The following is a 27515-nucleotide window of genomic DNA, read 5'->3' on the forward strand; positions in this document are numbered from 1 at the left end:
TTTTCCATTTCTAAGGCCTGAGTTTGACCCAGGGATCTTCCTTTTTGTTCCACAAAAAAAGTGAAATTTAGAAAAAGATGTAACTCAGACACTCAGGTAGGTTAAAGCATGAGAATGGTGAACTTTGCAGAGTAGGAAGGAACAGAAGTGCTATAGCCTGAGATAGACTCTGAATTTCTCTTTTGAGGAAACAGTTCAAGACAGAAAGGAGGAAGAAAATCACACGAAGTTGTCTGGACATGAACTAATGAGTTAGACTTTGAATTTCTTGTCTGAAACTCTGAATCAATGCAGCTACTGCTAGGAATAACCTTCATGGGCCAAAATTTTATGCGTTGCTGTCACGATTCTTGTTTAAATGGAACTAATAGGAGCGTCGTTCTGAAAGTACATACGCTTATTGTCCCTGAGCTCCGTTGCAGGCCCGCAAACAAGATTGAGAGTATTTGTGATGTGATTGGCAATCAAGATAACAAGAATCGGCAATCAAGATCCAGCAATTCCGATGCACAGACACAGACAGCAGAAAAAAGGAGGGGTAAAAGAATTTGAATCGACTCATCAGATCCAGATCATATCATAAAACAGAAGGAACAAACAAAACTTGGCGTAATTGGAAAGAAAACATGTAAAGAATGCGAGAACATTCAGATTCTCTCTCTTTCACCATCTACACGGGACACAGGAAGAGGATACCAGACCGACGACCGCTTGTGGCCTTGACCAGTCCGACCGGGAAGGAAGTTGAGACTCTTCCCCCAATTGATCAACAATTTCCAGAGCTGAAACCGGCCATCACGAAATGTACTGTCTCTTGTTCATTCCATCTGTACAACACGGGCGAGGCCGGTGCGCCATAGGTTCTCACCAGAGCTGCTGGGTCTTCTCCCTGATCATGTTCGAGATAGGTTGCCAGCCCACCATCCACGGCTTCCTGCTCGTGGGGACAGCAAAGTTGAGCTCGAACATCTCCTTGCTGATGTTGCCGCCCTCGCAGAAGCCCACCAGCCGGGCCACCAGGTCCGCGCTCTCCTCAATGTGTGCCGGGTCGTTGGGGTCCGTCCAGAGCTTGTTCACCAGCTGCAGCTTCCGCTGCTTCGCATCCAGGGGGACCTGCCACTTGATGAAGAGGCGCTCCCGCTCTTCGTCTGTTAGCCTTGATCCCATCCTTCTCGCTAGAAATTCGCGTTCGTTCCTCAATGCCTTCATACTGCGACATACAAAACACTGTTATACTAGCTAATGAACACAGCAATGCTTCACTATCTGAAAGGTATGTAAACACACTGTTTTCCTTTTTTCTTTTGGTTATATACTCTTCACTTCTTCAGCATTATTTTTTTTCTTAATGCTGGAACTACAATCAGTGAAACTCAGAGAACACAAGCAGCATTTTAGTTAGACACTATTGACTAGTTATTGAGTACCTGGAGACAAGTGAAACTGCAGGGTCATCAACAGCACCAGGGCTTGCATCACCGACCTCAGCAAAGTGTTGTTGCAACCATACCAGCCTTCTTACTTCAACTTCGATGTATATCTGATCAGCCTTGTCACCCTTGAATAACAGGTAGAACTGGGTCCTATGTATGATCGATACATGGCACTGATCCCACAGATGAATAATGCACTGCATCTGCTCCTTGAATAATCTGTCCCATGAATCAGGACCATCCTGTAGAGGCCCAGAATTATCCTCTCCATTCGACTTGCCTTCATTAGATTCCAACTCCAGGACCTGTAAAATAAAGTAATTGAACATATTTTAGTAGCAGGAAAGCAGACATTTCGTTTTGGAAGAAAGATCAAGTGAGTTCAAAACCTGGCAGACTAGCAGCTGCTTTTGGTACTGAAGTTTTGCAACTCGCTCCTTCAGTTCAGTCACGTAAGCCCTGATGCTCCTAACGTTTTCCTCTGCAGCATTTTGGAACATCCTCTGCATCTTTTTCATATTGACTGAACTGGTGCGCCTGTAGCGTGGTGTCTCATCACGAGATGATATATCTCCATCTTCACTCTTGGTGGGAGTAGCCTTTTCTGAACCCTCAACAGACATAGTGTCACCCTCTGGGGCCCTGTTCTCAACTTCTGATTCTGAAGGCCTACTAGAAGAATGGGGAGAGCAGGGTGCTCTGAGAAGATTTCCTCTGTTGATATTGTTGCTCACACCCAGAGGAAGAAGAAGCCTCTTCTTCTTCTTTGATCTGTTTGACTTTGGGGTAGTCTCATTACACGGCATGGCAACATTTGGAAGTGACATCACCAATCTGTCAATAGACCGTTGCACATTTTCTAACTTCGCCTCAAGTTTGGCAATATCATTGTCTTGCATATGAAGTCTAGAAATCTCATCTTTCAAATCAGATCCATTTCCTTCATCCGTAATCATCTCCACGTCTCTGTTCTCAGACCTAACAGATTGCATCTCCCTGATTTCTGCCTGAAGTTTAGCGATGGTTTCCGCAGCATTCTGGTTGCCATGCTTGTGGCATTCAACTTCTTTGTGAAGTACTTCAATGGCGCGGTTTGCTTCAACCTCAAGCTGTTGTTGTAGCTGCTCCAGCTTGCGGATTTCATGCTTCAACATAAATGGAGCAGTAGATGATTGCCTAATCGAGCTCCTCATCATCTTAATTTTGTTACTTGGCTCTAGTGATCCTGAAAATGTAAGGCACTTTCGTGTTTTTTGTGGCGAGTCAAAGGGATTCCACCCCTGCAAGAGTAAAGTGCAACCCAAAGGGTTAGTTAATGGTAATGAAGAGAAGTTCGGGACAAACAAAAGGCAGATTATTACTGGCTGGTGATCAATCTTCTTCTTCCGCAGTTCTTCGAGCTCTGACTGTGCAGTATCTCGCTGTTTCCTGAGCTCCTCTATTTCAATTTCCATCTACACAATTCATTGATTAGGTCATGTAAAACATGGTAATGATTTCAAGCATTTAGTGAACTCTTGAAAGTTAAAAGTGGACATGAAACCTTGGTCAGAGACTTTACCTGTCTAATCTTCCTGTCCTTTTCCATTATGAGGATATCAGAAGAGGAGCCACGGTCAGGGGTCCTCAGCTCTGATTCTAGCCTAGCAAGTTCTGTCTGAAGGTGCTTCACCAATTGCTTATCTGATATAACCTGCATGGGACATGTATTGTTGAGTTGTACATTGATGTATCTCAACAATTATTAAGGCACAAAGAAATGTTGTCTCAGTCACGACTCATGCCCTTACCATATTAACTTTTGCAGTATTTGTGACCTCCTTTGCACAGGTTGCAAAGAATAGAGTATTTCTAGATTGTTCTACATGTGTCAGAGCTGGGCTCATGGTACAGATAATTGCTGTTCTTGCATTTCCACCCAAAGAAAGCTGTAAAATGCGTGTCAGCTTTGAGTCCCGGTAGGGTATGTGTCCACTTCTTTTCCCCGAACTGCAATTGAAGTTTACAGTTAAGTTTCAATTACAAATAATGATGGATATTTGTCGCTTGAATTTTCTATTAAAACCTAGAAACAATGCATGTCTCTCTAGCTCATATAATCTGAATGCTTACAGCTTGCATTTCATCAAGTGTATGAATCGCAAAATAAGACTCGGGCAATTTTTCTGCAAGTAGGAATTTTGATATATGATTTTGTAATGCAGAATAGGAGAACACTCAAGAACACTGAGAGTCCTTTAAACCACACAGTAAGGTATTATCTATTTTTTCTACATGAAAAAATTCATGAAGGACTGGAAGCCACTCTCAATCAATTGCACTGATGCCAGATACATGTCATCTAGCTTCAGGGAGACCATACAAGCACTACAATTTCATTTATTAAGTGGACTACATTTCTACATCGTTGACAACCCACTGATACAAATAAGCTAATGAAACAACATATTTGTGGAACATTTATTTTAATGTGACAAATGCTTTAATGTGTGAGATATCCTATTTTGAAAACTGAATATAGCAACCATCTTTAATCGCCCATTTATCCAACACCAAACCAAAAGTTACGATCGTTGAAGGTCAAACTAGAACAAAATTTAATATAGCAGCAAAGCAATCAATTTGAGAATAAGTCATCTTAGAAGCTTTTGTTTAGCAAGATGAATTCATGGACCAGACATGTGCAAGTACTTGTTAGTCTTGGATTAACTTTTTAATGTGTCCACTACACATTTCAAAAGCCTTTATCCTCCAGTTTTGACTTTTAGTGATTTACGCCAAACAATTAAGGTAGACATTCCTAAAAAAGGAAAAAATTGCACTACCACGAGATGCAAACAGAACACCAGTGTGTTTCATACATGCTGACTGATTTGCTCAAAATGGTAAATGGCCAATGAGGATATGGCATCTCAGCAGAATGCATTTCATCTGATACATTTTCTTTAGCACATCGTCCATGTGTACTCACCTATGAATTTACTATGAGCTAAGTTACCAGCAATTAACTTGTACAAATCAAACAGGTAATAACTAGAACTAAGGCTAATGTAACAATAAACTAATACAGTTAATGAAGAGTTCATCTGATGCATTTCATTAGCAGAAATCTTAAATGTCACAATTTCTAGATGAATGCAGAGAACAGGTACTAAATAAACCTGACTGAGGCTTCTTACACACAAGTAGAACTTGAGTTTTGAATTTTACCTTAGCTTTCTGATGACAGTAGTCAAAGTCAACAGGCTGCGATTTATATGGCAACCCTCTTTCAACCTTGCACCTATGGCATGTGTTTGTGCAGCTCGTTCACTTCCAGCAAGGTCAACAAAGTTCTGCAAGCAAAGGAAGCAATTATTGAAATTATGAATATCAGCATTGCCAATGTACACATCCTTTGAGGATATAATGCTTACCAGGTTAGCAACGAAAGATTTAACACATCCTGAAACTTCACGGAGCCTGCTCTCGAGTGTCTGGATAAAGATATACACCACAAAAGATTAATACTTTCCTCACCATGTTTTTCCTGGAATGACTCAATGCAAACAGGATACGTACCAGCCTAATGATTTGGTGGGAACGTGAACTAGTGTCATTTAGTGCAGTCTCCCCAACCTGTCTTTGGTCTGCAATCATTTGAAAGGTTGTTAAAGTGATTAGCACTATTCATTTCTTCTTTTTTTGACAGCACTTAGTATTTACCTTCACAAATGCTGATTAGATGCCTCAGATGTTGGCTGTCCTTAGCAATTTCTTCTTGCAACTTCTCCACAATGGTTCCTTTCTGTCAAACAGAAAATATTTTCATTTAGTTCACTATAAGATCATAATTTTCTTGGGCCATTGTAATAACTGAAAAAGTTGTAAACAAACCTCAGGATCATCTAACAACCGAAGGGGAGCAGAGTCAGGTCGTAGAAGATCCTTCACAATCTCATTGTAAATTTCCATAGCGGATATTTTGATCACAAATTCCCTCTCAGGAGTCTAAACAAGAACAATTATGAGTTATAACACTTACATGCATCTTAGAAAGCAATATACCATAGCAGGAAAAAAGCAATGACTTCCTCAGATTTATGAAACTCACATTATCTATGTGTCTATAAATATCACTAACAGCACTCTCTGTAACGCCTCTCATCGTGAATGTTTTACCACTGCTGGTTTGCCCATATGCAAAAATGGTGGCTGCAAAACAAACACAAGGTAAGGGGTCACTTGCAGATGATCACTCCACTACCACAAATGTACAAACTGAGCATTAACCTACCATTAATGCCTGTCAATGCAGACATTGCAACATCCTTAGCTCCCTCTTCATAGACCACGTCTGTTTGGCAAGCTGGGCCAAACACTTTATCTGGAAGGAAAGGAATACAAAGACATCGATCAGTTGCAAACAGATTTTCTTGAGTTGCATTGCTCATGAACTGATCAAGCCACGCTACCAAAAGTGTAAGACATCGGTGCAGCTCGGTCCTGCGTGGAGCCCTTGTACAAGATTGTCTGGCTATCAGCGCATTCCCATGCCACATCATCCTTCACAGCCAGCTCCTTCTTGCTTAGTGGCCTCACCCTCACTGTAACAAAAATCTTCTCCTCCTTGGCCCTTGAACTGCCACCAGGAGTTGACATCGGTGTGTGCTCACCCTTTGATGCAGGGGTGCTTGGCGGTCTTGACGCGCCCATCTTTTTTTTTATTCCTCGCTTTATAATCTAAAAAAAAGATTTCAGGAATTGAATAAAAACTGGAAGTCTTGTCACAAGATTCTTGCTGAAAGAAGACACTGGATGTACCAAAATGCAACAACGGTCGAGTGTAATTTATTATATGCAATCACTTGAATATAGAACAAATTGCAGCATTCATCATAAACCGAATTGCTGGCAAACTAGTAAAGACATTTTCTAAAATGCCTTAACTTCGAATCCAAACAAACAAATGTTTAGTTTCTAGCAGCAGAAATAAACTACAGACGTTAGTAGTATTTTACAGGGATCTAAGCATCAACTTTCGAAATTTGAAATGCTGCAAAAGTTGACACCCAGCATGTTATGGAAAGAAAATACAGCTCTAGTTTCCACTGATTCATGCAAGCACAGACAAAGCAATTCCCATGTAAGCATAAATCCGTACTAAATTTAATGGTCGTGTCATGTCACGAGCAGCATTCGTTCTAGACTCCGCTGGACGCAGGCGAGGAATTGCTGATTCCAGGATCTCGCAATCCCCCCCACAACGGAATCTGCATCTCAAATTCGAGATGATGTCCGATCCGAACCCTTGTCAAAAGGGGGGGAGCAAACAAAACCAGTCGGCACTGAGACACCAGGGGACGCGTGGATGCTAGTAGCGAGTGGATCGGATTTATCAGCATAATATGGAAACCCGATCCGAAGAACTCGAGCTAACGAAAATACGAAATCCTGGAAGCGAGCAGCCACGGATAAACAAACTACCTTCCTTTCTAGAACGAATCCACCCAGAACGGAGCAAACCGGTTTCCTAATCTACCGCGCCACTGGGGAAACCGGGGGGCGCACTTGCCTGCCGGTCCGCGCGGACGCTGCCCGTGCCCGGCGGTCCGCGCCTCCGCGCCACAGCACAGGATCAGATCGGGCCCACCCACCCAGACCCAGCCGGGCGCGACACGCCGTCAACTCCGCCGCGCGGGGAGTGGGGAGGTGGCGAGCAGCAACCGCAGCCGCAACCGCCGCGCGCCGCGCAAGGAAACGAGGAGACGGAAGAGAGGAGGGAGGGAGGGAGCATGTACAGTACCGCGGAGAAGGCAGCCACGGCCGGGGAAGGAGGAGGAGCGCGATCCGGCCCAGCCGAGCAGGAGCAGTCGTCCCCGGGTGCGCGCACCCGAGGCGGAGCAGGGAGCCTCTCCTAGGAGGCAGGCGGTCGGGGAGCCCAGCCCAAGCGCCGGTGCGCGTGCACGTGCGAGGGAGGAGGAATCGCCCGCCCGGTCGCTCGCTTGCTTCGTAGTAGGATAGGAATAGGAGTATGATTTTTGAATTTCTCCGGCGGAGACGGAGACGGAGACGGAGACGGAGACGGAGGAGAGCGGAGAGCAGCGAGAGAAGGGGAGGGGGAGTGAAAAATGATAAATGAAGGGAGCGGCTGTGTGTGTGTGTTGGCGTGGAGCGAGCAACGGCTAGTTTTGGAAGGCGTTAACCAAAGCCCCCACTAGCTACGCCCACTAGCCATTTGTTTTTTTTCCCTCCCACTTATTTATGTCTCTCGTCAACACTAGAGACTCACTCAAACCACACTGCCAACCCAGCACAGCTGCACAGGGAAGAATGGTCCTTCGGCGACTGTGTGGCTGCAGGTGGGGCCATCAAGCAACTGAGCTTGGCTAGTGAAACAAGAGGAGGGTGGTGGTAGTAGTCATTAAATGCAAATTTCCACCGCTAATCTTGGTAAATAAATGGAGACATGGATATGATTTTATGTATTATATTAAACTAATATATTTGAATTGTGGTGGTTCTAATTGTTTTGCAGACTATGCTCGAGATATACACGAAAATATATTAACGGAGCATATGCGATTATGGTGCAAAGATGCACTCGACATGGAATCCAATCGTCACCAGTAAAAACAATCCCAAAATACTTCCTCCATCCAAACTAGAAGATGTTTTGTATTTTCTAGATACATAGATTTTGCTATAAACTTAGATGTAGACTTATCTAGATATATATTTAAAGTGATATATATATATCTAGAAAGCCAAAACACCTTTTAATTTGGAAAGGACGTAGTACCAAATTTGACTCTACCATGTCTAAGAGATTTGGACTTTGGGCTCAAATAACTTGAAGTCCCAAAAAATTTGCGACACGGGCCGGATACACGAGCTAAGGCTCGCGTCCCAAACACAAGTTGATTGACCCTCAATTCTGAACCAATTAAGGGCTCCTTATTGATCATAGGGCCCAAGGAAACTTGGGGCATAGCGGAGGCCTTAGGATGCTCTTGGCCCAAAACTGACGAGCTTCATGGAAACACAGAGAAAAAGATCGTGACATGTTGGATTGATGATGGTTTCATCTAATGACTCGGATTATCTTTAGTTGGATTCAAGAGCTTACCATTCTAGGATAACAACAAAATTAATTGCTAACAAGGCGAGCATGTAGAATCCAAGCGTTTATGTGTCGATGTGTCATCCTCACAATCTTCTTCTTGTTACTATTATATAGCATCACATGATTTCTCTTGATAGACATAATTTGAATCTAGGGCTTCCATATTCGGGCACTTCCAATGGCCACCTCTAAACTGGTATTAGATACCACGTGGAGAGAGGTCAACATTTTTTGAACTAGTGGAAAGAGAAGAGTGTGTGTCCCAATATACAAGAGGTAGGCCTGATAATGGGTTGGGTTGAAATAGGTTTGATGGGTTGGGTTCTCAAGTGGGAATAAGTTGATTTACTTTGTGGGTTTGGGTTGAAATAGGTTTATTGGGTGGGGTAGGGAAGAGAGTTAATTTTTTATGGGTTAAATTAGGTATGCGGTGGATTTTAACCCATTAGCTGACCTAACGAAAGGCACAACTCATCTATATCTCTCATGAAGGAGAGATTGTCAGGAGAGAGAATATAAAGAACAACTTATATGTAGGACATACAAGATAAGATGATATCTGAATGTCAGTAGCTGATTTTTACTATTGGAGATGCCCTTAGCACTATAATCATCACTCAATTAGTCAATTTGGAGCCATGGTCATTTGAGCCTTAGTGTTGCAATGCCATCGATATCAGTGGTCATATATACTTGTCATTGAGATTGTCTTTCTCATTGATATTGCATCTGTCTCGGTGATAATGGCTCACCGCTTTTCTATTTTTTTCCTGATCCTCTTTGGTTATCTTCCATCAAATATGTGAGGTGTTATATTCTCCTGATCAACATCACATTACGTTTTGTTACATCTTTAACGACTAACGCCATTGTTCTCCAACGTAATAATGCAAGCATGCAACCCATTACATTGCGCTGCTACGGAGTTCAAAAATAATGTTGGTCAATCCAGCTATCTACGTCATTTGGAAGAGGGGGGGAGGGAGAGTGACAGAGATAGAGATATATACACAGAGAGAGAGAGAATAGGTTACATTGCCTATTTTCATTTATTTTTCAATCCAGCTATCTTTGAAATGCATGTGTGCAATGAACTTATATACTCTTGACTAAATATGTTGTCTTCTTTTGTTGATATTGAGCTTCATTTTTCTAATAAATGGTAGATGCAAGAAGTAGAAAACCATGATTGGCAATGTATGTAATTTATAAATAAGTACAGGGCATTTTTGGTTATTTTTACCATGATGGCAGTGGCAATTTATAAATAAGGTATAGAGATATCTTGTATTAATTTTTTTTGTAATGCCAGTGATGCATAATTTTGGTTTTTTCCCTTTATTAACATGGTAATTTTTAGGCCTTATTAAGAGCAAGTAGAGCTTTTTTTTTTTCTTTAGCCAAATACAAAAATAACATATGCTCAAACCAAGACCCAGTCGAACTTTTAAAGCTTTGACCATCAATTGCTTTCATAATATATGCTCAATCCAGGGAGAGGTTTACTTTCATGATTCGTACAATTCATTGCACACTCCAAGTTTGTAACTAGGGGTGGATATCGAGCCAAGGACACTTTTTTTCGAGCTTTTTTTAACCATATTTTCTAATAAAAGCAGCGGTAAATTTTGCTTCTAAACACCATTAGAAAAAGGTCTGTTTTTAGGAAAGTTTGTAACCATAATGTTGCTTCTAAATAACCATAAGATCATTTTAGAAGAAAAACAGTAGAAAGTTTCCCTTCGCTAAAGAATAGTTATGAATGCAGGGATGCCCTCTGTCAATCAAATTGTTTTCCCATCTCCTGTATCCACCAAGAGTCAGTCAACTCCATAGCGGCATTAGTTCTATTTGATTAAAAAAGAAACTCTAAATTCACTTGATTTCACTCACTGAAGGTTGTGGTTGGAAGCAATCTGAAATCCACTTCGGCAAAGCATTTTATGCACTGACCTTTGATTGACATTTGTGATTTGAAACTAGAGCAAATGAAGGGGTTTGTATTGCCCATGAGATGCAGTCACAGGTCTATTGCATTTGCATAACACTACAACAGCATTGCTCCCTTACCATCACAACTTCCTTGTTAACTCCGGGCCAACCTATCAAGAAGACTAGCCCCTGCAGCCCTCTAGTAATACACCTGAAGAAAATCTGGATACAAAAGAAACAAATATGCTTGTTTAAAAAAAAATACATTAGTAGTACTAATATCGCGGAACAAGTTCACAAGAATCATTCATATACCAGAGTAGTGTTTAGTCAGCCATCAATTCAATACCGAAAAATCATTCATGTGATACATCGTGGGTATAAGAAGATAACACTCAAATACCTACAAGTTTCATCATGCTACCTAAGAAACTACATGAAGAAGAAGGATCATAAACATGAGCAATGCCCAGCTAGAGTTGGCAAATCAGACGCAGCCTCACACCATTTAAAAAAGGGCAGACCCAGTGCCGGAGGCTCCCACATGAGTGGGGTCTGAGGAAGGGAAAAACCGAGGCAAACCTTCCCCCCGCAAAATCTGCGGAGAGGCTGCTTCGAACCCGCGACCTGGTGACTCAGCGAGACGGCTCTCACCACTGCACCAGCCTCACACCATTTGACATGGCAAAACAAACCAACAGCCTCCCTCTGCTATTTATGTGCTATATGCACAGCCGATCCTATCAACTAAAACACCTGCAATAACCTTTTACACCACAACCAGATCATTCCCATGGTTCGATGCTTGGATGCGCAGCAACTCAGGAGGCAATGATGCAGGATCCAGTTCCCAGCAATCCCCAGGAGGCAGAGCCGATCCCTCGCCCTTGGGCAACTTCCAGGCCGGTATCTGATGCGAAAGCGCCCCAAGATCACCCTTGTGCAGGAAGTGGACAGCATGGCTTCCGACATCCCGGCGTGTGAAGATGCTCATGAAGCCTTCCACCTTCTCCAGGTACCCGAAGCTGGCACCATACCGATCATTGTAGCTGCTGAGCATCACCACAATGTCATACTTTGTCCTCCCGGCATCGTCACCATGGAGCGCCCAAACCGAGCCCTTCCAGGGATAAACCCGGTACACCGCCCTCGCCACCCTCTCACATACCAGAAGGTGGGAGAAGACGTTCACTGAATCCACGGTCTCTGCTCTCCCAACCTTGAACTGACCGCATGGCTTCCCCTCCTCGCCATCCAGCCACCGTATCTGCACGCGGAATTGGGCGCCTCGCTGGACCCCATCCACCAGCGCATAGTGCCGTGGCATGCCGTCGGCGTCGGCGTACAAAGCCCAGAGCTGGCCTCTCTTGAAGCACCTCTCGCCGCGGTCGGCGTCGAAGTTGTAGAAGTCAGAGTCCTCCACGGCCATCAGGTCCGAATGGTTGTTCTCCGCCTCAGCCTCCTCGGCGGCGTCCTCCTCCTCCTCATCTAACACCACCAAGTCTCGGGAAGAGCTCTCCGGAGCCTTTGCGCCCCTCCTCTTCTTGGCGAGATGGAGCTGCATCTCGGCGAGCGTCATCTCCAGCTTGTCCGACTTCTTCGCCGCCGCCGCCGGCCGCCGAGGCGAAGGCAAACAGGCAGGGCGTTCGGCCTCCGGCGGAGGTGGGACCTCGACGGCGAGGAAGGTCCGGCGGCAGGAGGGGCAGATGAGGCGGTATCCCACATACTTGCGCTCGAACTCGTGGAGGCGGCGGCATCCAGCGCAGGCGGTCCAGAAGGTCCCGGGGGGCGGGGCGGTGAGCGCCTCGTAGGCCTCGGTGGCGCGGCAGAGCGCCTCCTCGGCGGCGTCGGAGGAGGAGGGGTAGGCGGCGGCGTAGTCGGGGCCGACGCGGAGGGACTTGACGAGCGACTTGAAGTGGCGGCGGAGCTCGGAGGCGGAGAGCGGCGAGGCGTCGGGGTCGTCGGGCTCGGGCAGCAGGAGCGCGGCGTGGTGGGAGGAGGCGTTGGCGAGGAGCACGTTGGCGGCGGTGACCACCACCGAGGCTCGGGGGCAGGATGGGTACAGGCGGGCGGCGCGGAGGGCGTGCCTGCGCGCGGCCCGGAGCCGGCCCGCAGAGAGCTCCGACTCGGCCAGCGCCAGGAGGTGCTCGGCCTCGGCCGCGGATTTGGGCCCCGATGCCGCGTCGGCGCGCGGCGCGGGAGGTTCGCCGGCTGTCATCGGTGGGGAGGGTCGCCGGCGGTGGGTTTTGGTGGGTGGGCTGTTCAGTGAGAGGAATGGGCTTTTCGGTGCTTGGAGTTTGGGCCTTGATCAAAACAGTGAGTTTCTTGCCTGCTGCCTAGGGCAGTCCCAATGGTGCATTGATGATGGTTTCTATCCTCATTAAATGGCTTGTCACGTAGGCAAAATGCTGACATGGTAACGTAATTAATGAAGAAAGAGAGCAAAAATCATAGAAATAGTTTCTTCACGAAGAAATCAGGTCTACTCTTGACCCAATGCACCAAGAAACCATGAAATCGCTATTGGGGAGAAACCACCAGTTTCTAGGGAGCTCGTGTCGCACTCCCATTGGAGGAAGAAGATAGAGTTGGAAGAGAGAAAGAGAAAATAATTATTACTCATAGAAACCATGGGTTGAAAAACAATGTTTTTTTTTTGTGCGACATCCTATGTTATAGAAACTACCAGTTTCTTTCATTGGGACTGTCCTTAACATAAGCCTACGAGCTTTTAAAGTAAAGAAATATGTTTGGAAAAAAATTTAATTTATCTCCGCCAACTATCATGGCCGGCTAATCAGCCTGTTCGGGAGGCCGTATCGTATCGTGAATTATTTACTGCTGGCTGGTTTGGTGTGAGAGAAAAATACTATTTTCAGCTAGAAATTTACGATCATTTACGAGCAAGCGAACATGCTGAATTTTGCTCCCTGATGTACGGAACCAGTGTTTTTGCAGCCTGAACGATTTTGATGGTGACTCTGGTGATGTGACGCTACCGTACTAAGTTGGAAATTTAAGGAGGTAAATCGGACAGGAAATATTTTACAAAAAAGTATCCACAAATTCATTTAAAATAAATTTTAAAATTTTATCCAAATATATTTTTACTTGAAAAAAAGTAATGCAATTAAAAATCCTAAAATCTAGTTTATAATCTTAAGAATTCATAGAAATTTTGTTTTTGCTCGAAAAATTACGAAACTCATTTTGGGTAGTTTAAATGGGTAGTCCAAGTTTGAACAAAATAAGCGATGATGTCAGCCTGACATTGCAAGGTTGGCAAGCCGCGTTGCCCATATTTTGTGAAAGAAAAAAAAAAGAACAAACTCATTTGGTGACATCAAAGTGGTAGATTATGCATATGATAAGGCATATGTAGGGTATAGAACTGTAAGGTCGGGTGTTTGGATAATCCAATCGACGTTGTAATTAGTTGGTCACATGGGCTGGTTTTGCCCACAGCTCATGGATTGTCATTGTAGCTTGTAGAACTGTGTAGAACAAGTCTCAAGGATGATAGCCAATGCAAGCAAGGATCACTGCCCGGTGCAAGCGAAGCAGCAGCAGGTCCTCGTCGTCGAATGGCCGGCCGCGCGTGCCCCACCCACATCTCGACCCTCGATGCGTCCAGTCATCTCATCCACAGCCACGCCCTGTCCGCGCCTGTGCGTGCTCGCGTCTGACCGACCGGTCGCGCTGTGCTGTGCTTCGGCCTCGGCGCACCTGCTCGCCAACCACACGCTTGCCCCGTTAGAAAGTCGCGTCACCCAGCGGCCCCGCGCCCTCGCTTGTCGCTTCTACCACAGCGGCAGCCGCGAATTCTCCCGGTGCCTGCTGCTGCTGCCTGTGGGAAGAAGGATGTGGGAAGAAAAAAGGAAGAATACCAGGTTCCAGGTGGGGAAGCACAAGTTCACATGGTAGGAATCTTTTAGTGTCTAGTAATTTACTACTGCTAAGTTTTGTTACAACGTTTAGCTATTCTACCGTCCAGCAATGATAATAATGTTATATAGTTGCACATGCTATGTTTGCAAAGAAATATATTATGAACCTTTATTATACAGTGGCGGTACACAGTAATGAAGGCTGATAAAACTTTGCACTAACCAACAAAAGCAGTGGGTACTGTTTCAGTTTCAGTGCCATTTTTCTTACAGAACCCCTCTTTGAACAAGGAAAAATATATAAAACCCTAATGCAAAGAAAAACTTGTACTCCTAGAGAATAGTACATTTGTGGTGCAGGAAGCTGGATCGACTCGAACATTTCTTGGAGGACATTGTCCCTATCATAAACTCTTCTTAGGAAATAGTATAGATCTATGTGGAGCAATTTTTACAGTCTCTGCAAATCACTGGACATGGGTGGTCTTCCTATCAGTACCTTCCCTTAAGCCACCACCCATTCTCTGAAGGAACAGAGAGCAGCATGACTCACCAGCCTTGCAGGACAGTGGCAAAGGTTCCAGTCCACATGGGGTGAATGCAAATGCTGTAATGACAATGTGAGGTTGAAAGGTATCCACTCACTTGATCAATTAAATTTGCATCGCGATAGCAGGCTGAGGAAAGCTTCCCGTGCAGGCATGGAAAGCAATCATTGGAGATCCATATGCATCAGAGCTTCTGCCGAACTCATTCATGTCCTGTGTTGTGCCGCCGTGCACCTTGCCAATATGAAAGGCCCTTGTCACGGAAGACATGATCTCGGGCAGCAGGGCAAAGCCAGGCATGGACAAGTTATATCACCTCCAATAGAATCACTTGAAACTATGTGGTGATGGTGAGACAATGTAACCGATCATCTCTGCATCCAACAAATATGCGTCCACCGACCATCAAGGGAGAAGAGAATATGTCCCCTGGAAGATCAATGGACGCCACTCCTTGGACCAACTCCTCAGATTTAACACCTTCACCAGCTTGCTCCTGATTGTACCTAGCATCAGCTCTAATCCCGATGACATGGACCTTCCCGGAACTCGTGCAGATACAAGCAAATCTGAAGAGAAAAGGCAGCCATGTCATTTCCTTAACATCTAATAGCTAATGACTATGCTACGAGTAAGTTCGGTACCTCTCAGATGGTCCAGATGACTCTGATGTTAACAGCTCATCAACAAAAGCGGATGCAGTAATTGGATCCCCAGCCTTGTATACCCAAAGAAGGGCGCCAGAAACCTGCAGTAATTATATTAAGAGTTTATGCTACTAAGTTGTAAATGAAAAAATCACTTCACATAATCGATTTCTACCAAAATGCAAGAAAGGGAACCATTTTTGCATCTCTCATCAACTACTTGAATATCATTGTGAAAAACTGTCATTCTTATAGGACCTAACCAAACTTAATTTAAATTGCTAGGTAATACTCACTGTGAAGATAACCTTTTTTCTAACAGTTATTTAACAAGTACCATAGGCACAGCTTAATTGGCTAAGACTTACGAATGTTTTTGAAAACTATTACCGGCAAGGGCCAAGTTAACATCTGATAAGTAGTGCTACATATCTTTTAACAAAAACAATTACTACAAATTAAAATTTGGAGGCACCTTGTTAAAAAACATAGACTGGCAACACAAAGCAAACTCTTAAGCATGCATGATTGATTAGTCACTAAATTAAATGGTACAATGAAATCAAACTTACAGTATCGAAAGAGTATAAATTGCCATCACGGGAAGGTATAAGCACCTGCCAGTGACATAATGCGTAAGATTTTCTTAGTTTCCTCCAAACTGGGAGCACATTAAGTTATCGATGTACTCAAGCACAAGCGTACCTGATGAGGGAGGGTGGGTGACAAACATGCACCAGCAAAAATAGGACCACCAACAGTTGCCTGGATTTTTAATAGCAAGTTATGCATTTGGACACTAATAAATATGTTGAGACTGCACTACACAAGAAAAACTGGATCAAATGTATAACATCAGAGTGAAAAATGTGCATTTTTGCTCTCTTATTGAAACAATGTCATATAGGGCCAAACTAGTGCAGATTCTAAGCATCAATAGCTCTTTCTTTCTTACTCAACTATGCATATGCATTTCCTTTGCTACAAAAACAAGGTACAGAAGAAAAATTACCTTCCAAACAACAGAGCCTTGTGAGTTCAATGCCATAACTAGGCCATTCACTAAGCAACAAATAACTGCATGTAGCAAGTGAGATAATCAGCACAGCACATATAAAAGGAAAAGGTATGTAGCAAACCCTATATTGGCCCAGGTTGGCATGAGCCAAGAGGTATAAAATAAGATGGCATCTATATTCAAATTTTGTTATTATGCCATGCTTTTATATAGAGACTGATCAAATAAGATGTGATTGAGGGTAACTGTACCTACAATCATTGACCCTGCCACCTTAAACACGATGGCATATAACCAGCAAATGATGAATGGTTAGCACGGAGTTACACTATGGTATTCAATGTAACATGCATATTGAACCAAAGTATGACTTACTTTTGAAATATAACAGTATATGTATGTATATCCATATTCCAGATTATCCACATCAAATGGCTGGAGAAATACCTTTTCCACTTTGATAATCTATGGCGAGAGAACCAAAAATTGGTGCACCAGCTTCGTATTGCCAAAGAACTCTGAAGGATGGTTCCTGCTCCACCAAAAGAAACCAGTGAGACTCTAAACATTCAAATTCAATATTGAAAAGTTATTAGTGCATTCATTTATCAAGTTTTGCTCAAAAGTAAGGACATCCATGGAACCACAATTGAGAAATTAAAAAAAAGTGTGCTTTAGACATTTAAATTTCCCAAAGTAGATATTAAAATCACCTTAAATAATACTGCAGTCACAAGGCCACTTGTAGATGCGACATAGATTATGTTTTGTGCCTGCAAGGAGGTAATATAGATGACACAAAATTAATAGAGCCCATCTGTATATATATCTAATAAAATGATTTTTGTGAACCGGTGATGATACCATGTCAATAGCAGGAGAACCATAAATGCTTCCACCACAAGAAATTTTGTAGGTGCAGCAGTGATCTTTGTAATTTAATGCATACAAGTAATGGTCATAAGAGCCACACCTGCAAAATGTACACAGCACTGTTATTAATATAAAGATTTCTGATGCAGAAAATTAGAGTCATCTTTTGTGCACATGTTATGTTACATCTCTGATAGAAGAGGTCAAATTGGATAGAACATTGGTATCCACTGAAAACTAAAATTTTATATCGTGCGAACAAATATGTTTTCACCAAAAAGGATATATATACATACATACTATAGAAGACATGATGAATAATGCTCTTGTATAGCGGATGAAAGTAAAGAGGAAAAATATTACGGAGGTACCATATTAAGTTCCTCATCTTGTCCACAACTGGTTGCATTTTTACCTGAAAGGAGATACCCTAATTGAGACATGAGATGGTAACAGTATGGTTCGTTGTAAACATGAACATCTTTAAGGTGTTCTTCCTAAGTAAGTAGTAATCTTAACGTACCATTATACATATCTTATGTAATCAAAATAATCATACATAACCTTTGTAGCAGGTCAAATGTGTGATCAACACACACTCAAATCAGTCAGAGAACTATAACCATTTCAACAATCCAACGTGAACATAAATGAGAGAAATTCTCTGAAAACAGACAGGTTTCCAAGGTAAAGTACCTCCCCGTCAGTTTGAAAGGTCCAGGATAGTTTTCCCGTAGCTATATCAAGGAAGTAAATTTTCCCTTTATAGCATCCAACAACAACCTGTATGGAATATATGTGTGAACTGGATGCCAGAGTGTTTTAAAAATTAGTTATAATCTTTTCTTTGGGTGAAGTTCAAGAGTTGCTGTTACCTCCGAGAAATCACCAGTTATAGTGGCAGAACACTCAATACGACCTTCCAATTTGACACTCCACCTCACTGAACCACTGCAAATCCAATAGGAAACCAGTTCTAAGATATTCACACACCAGATGGTACTAATTTTCTCATCAAATATAATTTAAACAAATTACTGATAGAATAAGCTTAAATAAAAAAAATATATAGCATGAGGTACATTTGACTGTCCTAGTTTCAAAATTCATAGTAAATCAGAAAATCAAAAGAAGCATAGAATTCCATGTAACAGGCAATACTCACCTATAACCATCAATGCAAAGAAACAAATATGAATGAGAACCAATAAAGATGGTCATCATCCCATTGCTTATGACAAGCAAAGGTGAGGCATCAACACATGAATCCAGAAGAATGCCCCAAAGTTTCATGAGGTAACCCTTTTTGTTGTATGGAACATATGAGCAAATATCTTCAAGTTGAAGCATCCCTTCATAACCATGCATAAATCTATTGCAACGGCCAATAGACCACACCTTTTGTAAGTGAAAATTTAGTATCCATGGACTGCCACTGGAAATTTCATCATTTGAGCATATATCTGGGCACAGTTTTTTTGCTTGGTACGTATCGTAAGCCATACTTTTGCTAAGCTGGCCATCTGTTTCATTTATATGATTCCCTGCAAAGTGATCGTATGCACCCTCTTTACTTATCTGCCCTTGGCCATGAAAGTTATTGTCCAAATACTCAGAAACTGGATCAAAGGAATTTGATATGCTTGCAGATTTTCTCAACCTCTTTCTGTTGTGAAACTCCGGAGTTGGAGGAACTACATGACTGCGCTCCTCAAGTAAAGCATGAAAAAGTTTAGAAGGGGTGGTATAAATATAAAGTAATCTCATGTCAATCTCCAATTTGTGGGCCACATGAGCTGCAGTAATTGAGTTACCACCCAAGGTGAAGAAATCATCATACTCAGAAACTTCATCAACCAGTAGGGCATCAGAAAATGCCTATTTCAGAATAAGAATTATATCAATAACTCATTAACAAATAATATGCACAAAAACAATTAACTGGAACTAAACAGAAGAATTAAATAAGTTCCTCAGGAGAAAGGGTAATAATACAATATAGCAACAGTAATCAAGGATAAGTACAGACTTTTTTTATAACTTGCATAAGAGGATCAACTGGACTGCTTTCTGGCTCAATTTCACAAGGCTCCAATGCACAATCCAAGCTAGATAACTTGACATAGTCAATCTTTCCTGACGAAGTCAAAGGTAATGATTTCATGGGGATAAAAAGCCTTGGGACCATAGCTAGTGGAAGCTTCATGATGAGCCAATTTCGAAGTGGTGCAATGATATCTTGGGAAGAATTTAATCCACTGTAACCCTGAGTATATTTCGGAAGTTGATCATTACTCTTCAGCACCACGTATGCCTTAAAATCCAGAGATCCATTACTTTGAAAAGTAACAGCAGCGTCACTGACATCAGGATGTTCCCTCAATGTGGATTCTACCTCCTCCAGTGAGAAACGCTGCCCATAAATTTTAACAATACGGTCCTTTCTCCCAAGGAAAATAAGTTCGCCTGTCTTTATGCGTCGGGCAAAGTCACCTGTTCTGTAGTATGCTAAAATTTCACTGCCTTCAGGGCAGTTACTTGTCATGGGATCAGCTAAATATCCAGTAAACAAGCATGCTCCACTGACAGAGATTTCACCTTCATCTGCTAGTCCATCGTCTGTGACAAGAGAAACCTCACAATTTGAGATAGGAAATCCAATTGGTATACTGTTTAGTTTTTCTCGCTCCAAAATTGTAGGCAAATCTTTGCAATCAAAGAATGCACAGTCACCAGAAACCTGAAATATAAGTGCATCTGCAAACTCTTAAAATTGTTCTTGCAATATGATGGTATGATTCTGTGAACATGTAGTCTAATACAACAACAACAACAAAGCCTTTAAGTCCCAAACAAGTTGGGGTAGGCTAGAGTTGAAACCCAACAGAAACAATCAAGGTTCAGGCACGTGAATAGCTGTCTTCCAAGCACTCCTATCTAAGGCTAAGTCTTTAGGTATATTCCATCCTTTCAAGTCTCCTTTTATTGCCTCTACCCAAGTCAACTTCGGTCTTCCTCTGCCTCTCTTCACGTTACTATCCTGACTTAGGATTCCACTACGCACCGGTGCATCTGGAGGTCTCCGTTGCACATGTCCAAACCATCTCAACCGGTGTTGGACAAGCTTTTCTTCAATTGGCGCTACCCCTAATCTCTCACGTATATCATCGTTCCGAACTCGATCCCTTCTTGTATGACCGCAAATCCAACGCAACATACGCATTTCCGCGACACTTAGCTGTTGAATATGTCGTCTTTTCGTAGGCCAACATTCTGCACCATACAACATAGCAGAACATGTAGTCTAATAAAACTATGAAAATAAATTTCATTAAAACTAGATACTAGTGTTTTTAACGAAAATATTTATTACTGATTGACTTGTCAATCTAGACATGTTCTCATATTGGACTATTAGTAGTCTACTTGGAAAGTGGAAGTATCTTGTCCAAAATCACACAGATTTGTAAATGTAAGGGGCAAAATGGTTAATGGATGTAGTACTAAAACAAAACAAATAACCAAAGCACTCCTGGTCATAAGCCTAAAATTACAAGAAGATACTGCAAAAATGTATTTCATTAATAGTGATATTAAATAGAATCACCTCTGTTGTTCCATACAGATTTATGATAGTAGCCTCTGGCAGAACTTCATAGACTCTCTTCCACAGCGATACAGACAGAACTTCCCCACTAAATATTAGGATCTTAAGTGGGTTACAGCCATCAGAAAAATTTTCCGCCAGGGTAGGTAGTATTATCTCCATAAGTGATGGAACCAAAGTCATCCTTGATATCCGGTAAACCTAAGATGAACGAGTAAGGTGTGAATACAATGTCAATACGATGCCTAAAAGAATAAAGAGCTAGTTAGCATTATAATAAACAGTCATTATTCTTTGTACCAACCTAGTCAACAAACATGCTACAAGAATGTGTATCCTCACTTTCATTTTAGTTTAGAGCATTAAATGGAAATTCCAGATCTCAAAGGCAGCAATATTAGCAAAGTTCCTGTGAAAGACTATCCTTCTATACGCGTCAACGTAACAAAGACATGTAGGTATGCTAAGCATTGCATGAGACATTTTGTAACAAACCTAAATGGCGCAGAAAGCAGTATTTTCTTTTTGTTTCCCTAATATTTCCATAAAAATCATATCAGTGTCTCATTAGGATAAAGATCCATGTAACCTTAATCAAGTTGGCCAAGGATGCTGGATTAGCTCTCCACTCACTGGGAGGAGGAATGACAAGTGGTGTGCAAGTCAACACCGCAGAAAGGAACTCCTGTAGATGGTCAACAAAGCTGACCGATGTCTTAAACAACAACACATCATCTGAACACAAAGGATTCCTTCTTTGCATCCACAAAAAGCGATTCAGAAGACCTAGGCATGGTATCAAAAGAAACAAGTCTTCATAAGGTGGCTGCTCAAATCAAACCTAGGCATGCCATGGAAAACAAATAAACCCTATGCTCTGAGACATACAACTTCACCGCTGGTCACAAATATTATGTACTATAAATTTCTGGTATGTATATCTGTACCTGGTCCAACCAGACAATATGCTAGAACTTTTAGTACAATTGACTGAACAAGACATTGTTACCATAAGACAATCATGAATTCATGACTGAACAATAGTCGACTTATAATTTCAAGGTCTGATTAACAATAAACAATTAGAAACATAGTGGGACCAATTGATTCACGATGTCAAAATCACAACAGTGAGAAAGGGGTAAGGTATCTCAACATCTGCACAAGATTATACACTCTGCATATCTCAAGCAACCAGGCCCCAACAACAAAGGCACAGCTTACCTTTCTCGGTGCCGCAAACACCCTTCGGTTTTCCGGTAGAACCAGAGGTGAACATCACGTAGCAGAACTTCCGGCGCCACTCTCGCTCGCACGGCCAGGCAAGGTCCTCCCCGGCATCCCCACCGTTTTCATCCTGAAACCACCGCCGGATGCCACCGTCCAAGTGCAGAACACGGCAGGCGCTGCTCTCAAACAGCGTGGCTCCTCGCGAACCAACTGATGACACGACGAGCGCCGCGTTGGACGCCGAGACGGCCGACAAGACCCTCTCCTCCGGCCACGACGGGTCCAGCGGGAGGAACGCCGCGCCGCACCTGAGCACCGCGAGGACGGCGGCGACGTACTCCACCGACGGCGAGGCGTACACCCCGACAATCCTCGGCACCACGGCGCCAGCGGCCCGAAACCCTAGCGTTCGTTCCGAATTCGTCCCCGTCAGTCAGACACGAGACAACCGAGCGGGCACCGCGGTTGATTGACGCACCTGGGCCATGCTCGCGGTCGTGGCGGGTGTCGGTGGGGGTGCCGCCGAGCGCGGCGGCGATGCGGCGGGAGAGGGAGCCGACGGCGGCGAGGAGGTCGCCGCAGGTGAAGCGGCGCTCCTCGCCGTCGCTGCCTGAGGCCGCCGCGTGGATAACGGCGAGGCGGCCGGGTTCCCGGCGAGCGGCGCGCTCGAACACGTGCGAGATGCAGCACGGCCCCGCCGCCGCCTCCGCCATTCCGCAGCTGAAGGATTGGGGTTGGGGAACCGGCTTTTGAAACAGCGCAGCTGCACGAGCGGACCAAGCGCCTCTGCTGCTTCTATGCTTCGGAAAATACGCCTTCTACTTTGGTTAACGTACCAGAGACTTCGATCGGTGCTGGAGTAATGAGGCGCGCCACAGCCCACACCCTTCCGCTGCTGAGCAGGCTCCATTGCCAAAGCCCAAAGCTGAAGATGCTTTAGCTCCTCTGTTGCAGGCTTGATCAGTGCTCATCAACGGTCCAGATAATTCAACATTGTTTAGAGAGGGGAAGAAAACACTATTCGGCTTGTTACTTTGCAGCTGTCAATTTCCTCGGACATTTTGAGAGCATTTTGTTAACTTAACTCTTTCGCTGAGTCTGTAATAATATGCAAATCATTCAGACTTTTTCTAAACTCTGTACATTATCTTTGGAGTATAATGCATCGATCAAACAGAGAGGAGCAAAACAGAGGATACACCGAAGAACAGTGCGTTGTAAATTATCATATGCAAGTTGTAGACAGAAATAGATCGAATGGAGATGCGTGCAAATCAAATTATCCACAACATAGATACAGCTGTTCAGATGCTAGTCAAGGATTACTTAGGAAAAAAGTCTGTTATCAGGGTGAAGGAAATCAATAAACATAATAATAACGTCAAAATGCTTTATCCGTATAATAACAAACTTACTAACATGCCTGCAAAGAATGTTATCCAGATTCCAGAACCGACGGCATGAAGGAGTAGTGGAAGAACAGTGTTTTCGTAAGGCAAGATTGATCGACGAACAAAGCACGTCAAAATGCTTTCATTTATTCATATAACGAACTTATAAAGATCAATACAGAAGTTCCAAGAAACATCATTGCTCTCCATTCCAACCGCTTACACGGAAAGAACAGAAACAAATTCAACTTCCTGACCCAAATTAAGCACTGAGCGCGAAAAATCAAATTTAACCACAGTACCTCCCCTACAAGTAGTACATTACCGATTACTCAACACTGCGCAGCAATCAATCAAAGATGATGAAAATAGGAAAACCATGTCAACGTGGTGCCATGGCAAGCCATCCGTGGAGCAACTCAGTTCTTGGAGATGTTGCGCGCAATCTTGAACCACTCAGTGTGGAAAGAACCAGGCATGTCAACCCTCTCGTAGGTGTGAGCCCCGAAGTAGTCCCTCTGGGCCTGCACCAGGTTGGCAGGCAGCCTGTCCCTCCGGTAGGAGTCGAAGTAGGCCAGGCTAGCGGACATGCCCGGGGTGCTGACGCCATTGTGGATGGCAAGGCAGACCACCCTACGCCATGCCACTTGCCTGTCCATGATCTCCTGTGCGAACTCAGGGTCCACGAGAAGGTTGGCGAGGTCGGGGTTCCTATCGTAGGCCTTCTTGATGCGGTCGAGGAAGATGGCACGGATGATGCACCCGCCCTTCCAGATCCTGGCTAGCTCGCCGAGGTTGAGTCCCCACCCTTTCTCTGAGCTCTTGGCCTTGATGATGTTCATGCCCTGCGCGTAGCTGCAGATCTTGGAGGCATAGAGGGCCTGCCTCACGTCTTCGATCAGCTGTGCCTTGTCCACTGGTAGGCCAGTGGAGTAATCCCCTTGGAAGATTTTGGAAGCCTCGACCCGCTCGTCCTTCAGTCCGCTCAGGAACCTGGAGTCCAAGGAAGCCTCAATTGTAGGAGCAGCCACTGATAGCTCAGCAGCCTGCTGTACTGTCCATTTCCCTGTTCCTTTCATCCCGGTCTTGTCCAGGACTTTGTCGACCAAATAGCCGTCACCCTGCTCGTCCTTGATGCCAAATATGTCAGCCGTGATCTCAATCAAGAAACTAAGGAGCTCACCCTTGTTCCATTCAGAGAACACCTGGTGCAGCTCACTGTTGGTGAGCTTACCGACTGACTTGAGCACATCATATGCCTCAGAAATCAGCTGCATATCACCATACTCAATTCCATTGTGAACCATCTTGACAAAGTTGCCTGATCCACCTTTGCCAATATACGTGACACATGGGCCACTGTCAGGGACCTGAGCAGCCACCTTGAGAACAATGTCTTCAATGTACTTGTAAGCCTCAAATGAGCCTCCAGGCATCAAGGACGGGCCGTTGCGGGCACCCTCCTCTCCTCCAGAGACACCCATTCCAAGGTAGAGGAGGCCACGCTCCTCCATGGCCTTCTCCCTCCTCTCAGTGTTCTCATACCACTCGTTCCCTCCATCAATGATACAGTCGCCCTGCTCCAAGTGAGCTGCGAGCGTCGCAATGGTCTGGTCAACTGGTGCACCGGCCTTGACAAGCATGATGACGACACGCGGCTTCTGAATGGAGTTCACAAAGGACGCGGGGTCATGGAAGCCGTACACAGGAAGGTTTCCTTCTGCCTTGGCACGCTGCACGGTCTCATCAACCTTGGAGGTTGTCCTGTTGTAGACAGAGATGGGGAAGCCTTTCTCCGCAATGTTGAGGGCAAGGTTCTGGCCCATGACCGCAAGGCCAGCAAGACCAATTCTTGTGAGCGCCATCTCCTACACTGAAAAAATGCAGCAGACACATCAGGCATTGCAAAGTTTAGTCTGTGGAGATCTCACTCACCTCGAAAGGCTGAAAAAAAAAATTGCATGCATGTTAATTAAATGAAATCTTCAGAGGCCCAATGACATTGACCGTAACATAAATGATAAGGAGGAGGAAGCTTAAATACTCATTTGTTGGAAACAAATAACCGAGAAACTAAGACAGGAAATAGATTGAAAAAGTAGCCAGCATGACAGAAACAACTGTGTTTTTTGTTTCATTTTAAGCATATGGACTCATTGTGGTGTTAAATTTACTCCCAACAGCAACATAATTCGAAAGGAACTCGGCAAGTAGGACATCATACATGTTAAATCTTCAGAGACCCAATGACATTGACTGTGCATATAAGCGACAAGGACGAAGAAGCTTGAATACTCATTTGTCGGAAACAAAATACTGAGAAACTATGAAGACAGTAAAAAAAGATGGTAAATAACAAGCATGACGGAAATGACTGTATTCAGTAAAAAATGATGGTAAATAACAAGCATGACGGAAATGACTGTATTTGTTTTTTTCCTTAAGCGTATGGACAAACTGTGGTGGCAAACTGGCAAAGTTACTGCCACCAGCAACAAAGTTTAAAAGTAACCCGTCAGGTAAAGGACAACAAACTTTTAGCATATGCAAACGACATGAACCTGGTAGGATCCTGAAAACAAAATCTATTTTGAAGTACGAAGGATATGTGATCGATGAGGTGAATACATAAGCGTAGGATCAGGATCAAGATCATATACTGACCTGCGAGTTACAGGCTACATATAGGTCTATAGGATTACATTACAGCGCCTATTAACAACCAACCAGCTCATGAAACCATCTGAATTTCGCTGATACAAAGCAACTGAATACACATCACTGCTAGGCTAAAAAGAAAGTCGTAATTCGGGGGAGAAGAGAGCAAGAGGGCAAGGTAATGCCCTAATGCGTCTCTGTCCCCTGGCTGAGTTCACCGACTTGCTTCCATGGATCTGGAGCGGCAGGCAGCAGAACCGCCAGCGCAATCATCGCGATCGCTACACGAATTCAACCGGCCGGCCCCCTCCAGTCCCCATCATCTATCGGGAACACAAGAGAATACGACACCCCAAAAAAAAGGACAAAAAATCTCCGCGCGGTGGAACTGAAATCTGGGGATGACGGAGCAGCAGGCGGCAGCGAGACAGATGGATACGGAGCTGGGATCGGGCAGGCGGCAAACCAAGAGATCGGGAGGCGAAGGATCCGGAGCCTCACCTCTGGTGTTGCTGGCGTGCTGCCTTCCTCCGCCTGGGCGCCGCTGGGCGGTGTGAATCGCGCTGCCGATGCAGATGCGGAGTTGAATTGGCGATGCCACCACCACCGTCCACCTACCTCCCTTTCACTCGCCCAGTCACCTTCCCTCCCCCCGCTTAAATATCTTTCGCCAACCGGCCAGGGAAGAAGGTCCCTTTCGCCCTCGCGGTCGCGGAGCAGCCGCTTGGCGGCTTGGGGGTGGTTGTTGACGAGCAGGGGCAAGGGGCAGCCACGCCGACGGGTGGGCCCCCGCGTGGTCGCCTGCCCATCTCAAACCCGTCCCGTCCTCGCCCGTCGGCGGCCGCCGCCGAAGCAGCAGCCCGTGGTGATGGTGGGTTGGTTGGGTAGTTGGTGAGGCTGACGCGGTGGGCCCATCCCCCACCTGACCTTCCACTTACGCCCGGGGGCCCACGTCACGGCGGCTTCGATTCGTCTTGGAGCGTTTAGACGCCGTCAGCGTGAGGTCACGTGCATGTCATTATTTTGCGAGACAACTTGGTAATTAGTAGTAGTGCATCTGCATTATCGCACATCGGTTGAATCAATTGATTGACGATGGAGGATTACGGCGTCTTTGAAGAGTTCCACCTCCTGATTTTTTTATTTTGCGATCCTCCTGATCCTTGATTTTAGTTACTTGATTTTG

The 27515-nt window shown here is 44.3% G+C and overlaps 4 protein-coding genes across 9 annotated transcripts; all 4 read right to left on the reverse strand.

Moving 5' to 3' along the window:
- Positions 1-539: 539 nt before the first annotated feature.
- On the reverse strand, positions 540-7490 carry LOC136527687 (kinesin-like protein KIN-7A). The gene is made up of 15 exons (XM_066520482.1): positions 7219-7490; positions 5888-6155; positions 5710-5799; positions 5527-5627; positions 5310-5423; positions 5139-5220; positions 4995-5062; positions 4850-4909; positions 4644-4768; positions 3224-3422; positions 2995-3126; positions 2795-2887; positions 1823-2713; positions 1428-1738; positions 540-1210 (listed from the first exon to the last, which is right to left on the reverse strand). Exons 2-15 carry the CDS (start codon positions 6126-6128, stop codon positions 865-867), a joined length of 2853 nt encoding a protein of 950 aa, XP_066376579.1. The 5' UTR covers positions 6129-6155; positions 7219-7490; the 3' UTR covers positions 540-864.
- A 3267-nt stretch (positions 7491-10757) lies between these two features.
- Positions 10758-12802, reverse strand: LOC136529028 (uncharacterized). Its single transcript, XM_066522057.1, has one exon. It carries the CDS (start codon positions 12686-12688, stop codon positions 11240-11242), a length of 1449 nt encoding a protein of 482 aa, XP_066378154.1. The 5' UTR covers positions 12689-12802; the 3' UTR covers positions 10758-11239.
- A 1606-nt stretch (positions 12803-14408) lies between these two features.
- On the reverse strand, positions 14409-23352 carry LOC136527091 (putative acyl-activating enzyme 19). 6 transcript variants are annotated; one of them, XM_066519708.1, is made up of 17 exons: positions 22759-23347; positions 22275-22682; positions 21640-21836; positions 21051-21251; positions 19473-20183; positions 18609-19321; positions 18319-18394; positions 18140-18226; positions 17740-17858; positions 17435-17543; positions 17284-17343; positions 17018-17102; positions 16565-16629; positions 16258-16317; positions 16125-16169; positions 15550-15653; positions 14415-15474 (listed from the first exon to the last, which is right to left on the reverse strand). In XM_066519708.1, the coding sequence occupies exons 1-17, from the start codon at positions 22991-22993 to the stop codon at positions 15243-15245; spliced, it is 3507 nt and encodes a 1168-aa protein (XP_066375805.1). In that variant the 5' UTR covers positions 22994-23347; the 3' UTR covers positions 14415-15242. The 6 variants fall into 6 exon arrangements, 5 of the variants coding, with proteins under 5 accessions (XP_066375806.1, XP_066375805.1, XP_066375809.1 ...); XM_066519710.1 differs by having other exon boundaries at positions 14427-15474; positions 17815-17858; positions 22759-23345; XM_066519709.1 differs by lacking the exon at positions 16125-16169 and having other exon boundaries at positions 14409-15474; positions 22759-23348.
- Positions 23353-23781: 429 nt separating this feature from the next.
- On the reverse strand, positions 23782-27161 carry LOC136527092 (6-phosphogluconate dehydrogenase, decarboxylating 1-like). Its single transcript, XM_066519713.1, has 2 exons — positions 26831-27161; positions 23782-25544 (listed from the first exon to the last, which is right to left on the reverse strand). Exon 2 carries the CDS (start codon positions 25534-25536, stop codon positions 24091-24093), a length of 1446 nt encoding a protein of 481 aa, XP_066375810.1. The 5' UTR covers positions 25537-25544; positions 26831-27161; the 3' UTR covers positions 23782-24090.
- Between the last annotated feature and the right edge of the window lie 354 nt (positions 27162-27515).

Source organism: Miscanthus floridulus, chromosome 19 (genome assembly GCF_019320115.1).
Source record: "Miscanthus floridulus cultivar M001 chromosome 19, ASM1932011v1, whole genome shotgun sequence".
Taxonomy (NCBI): domain Eukaryota; kingdom Viridiplantae; phylum Streptophyta; class Magnoliopsida; order Poales; family Poaceae; genus Miscanthus; species Miscanthus floridulus.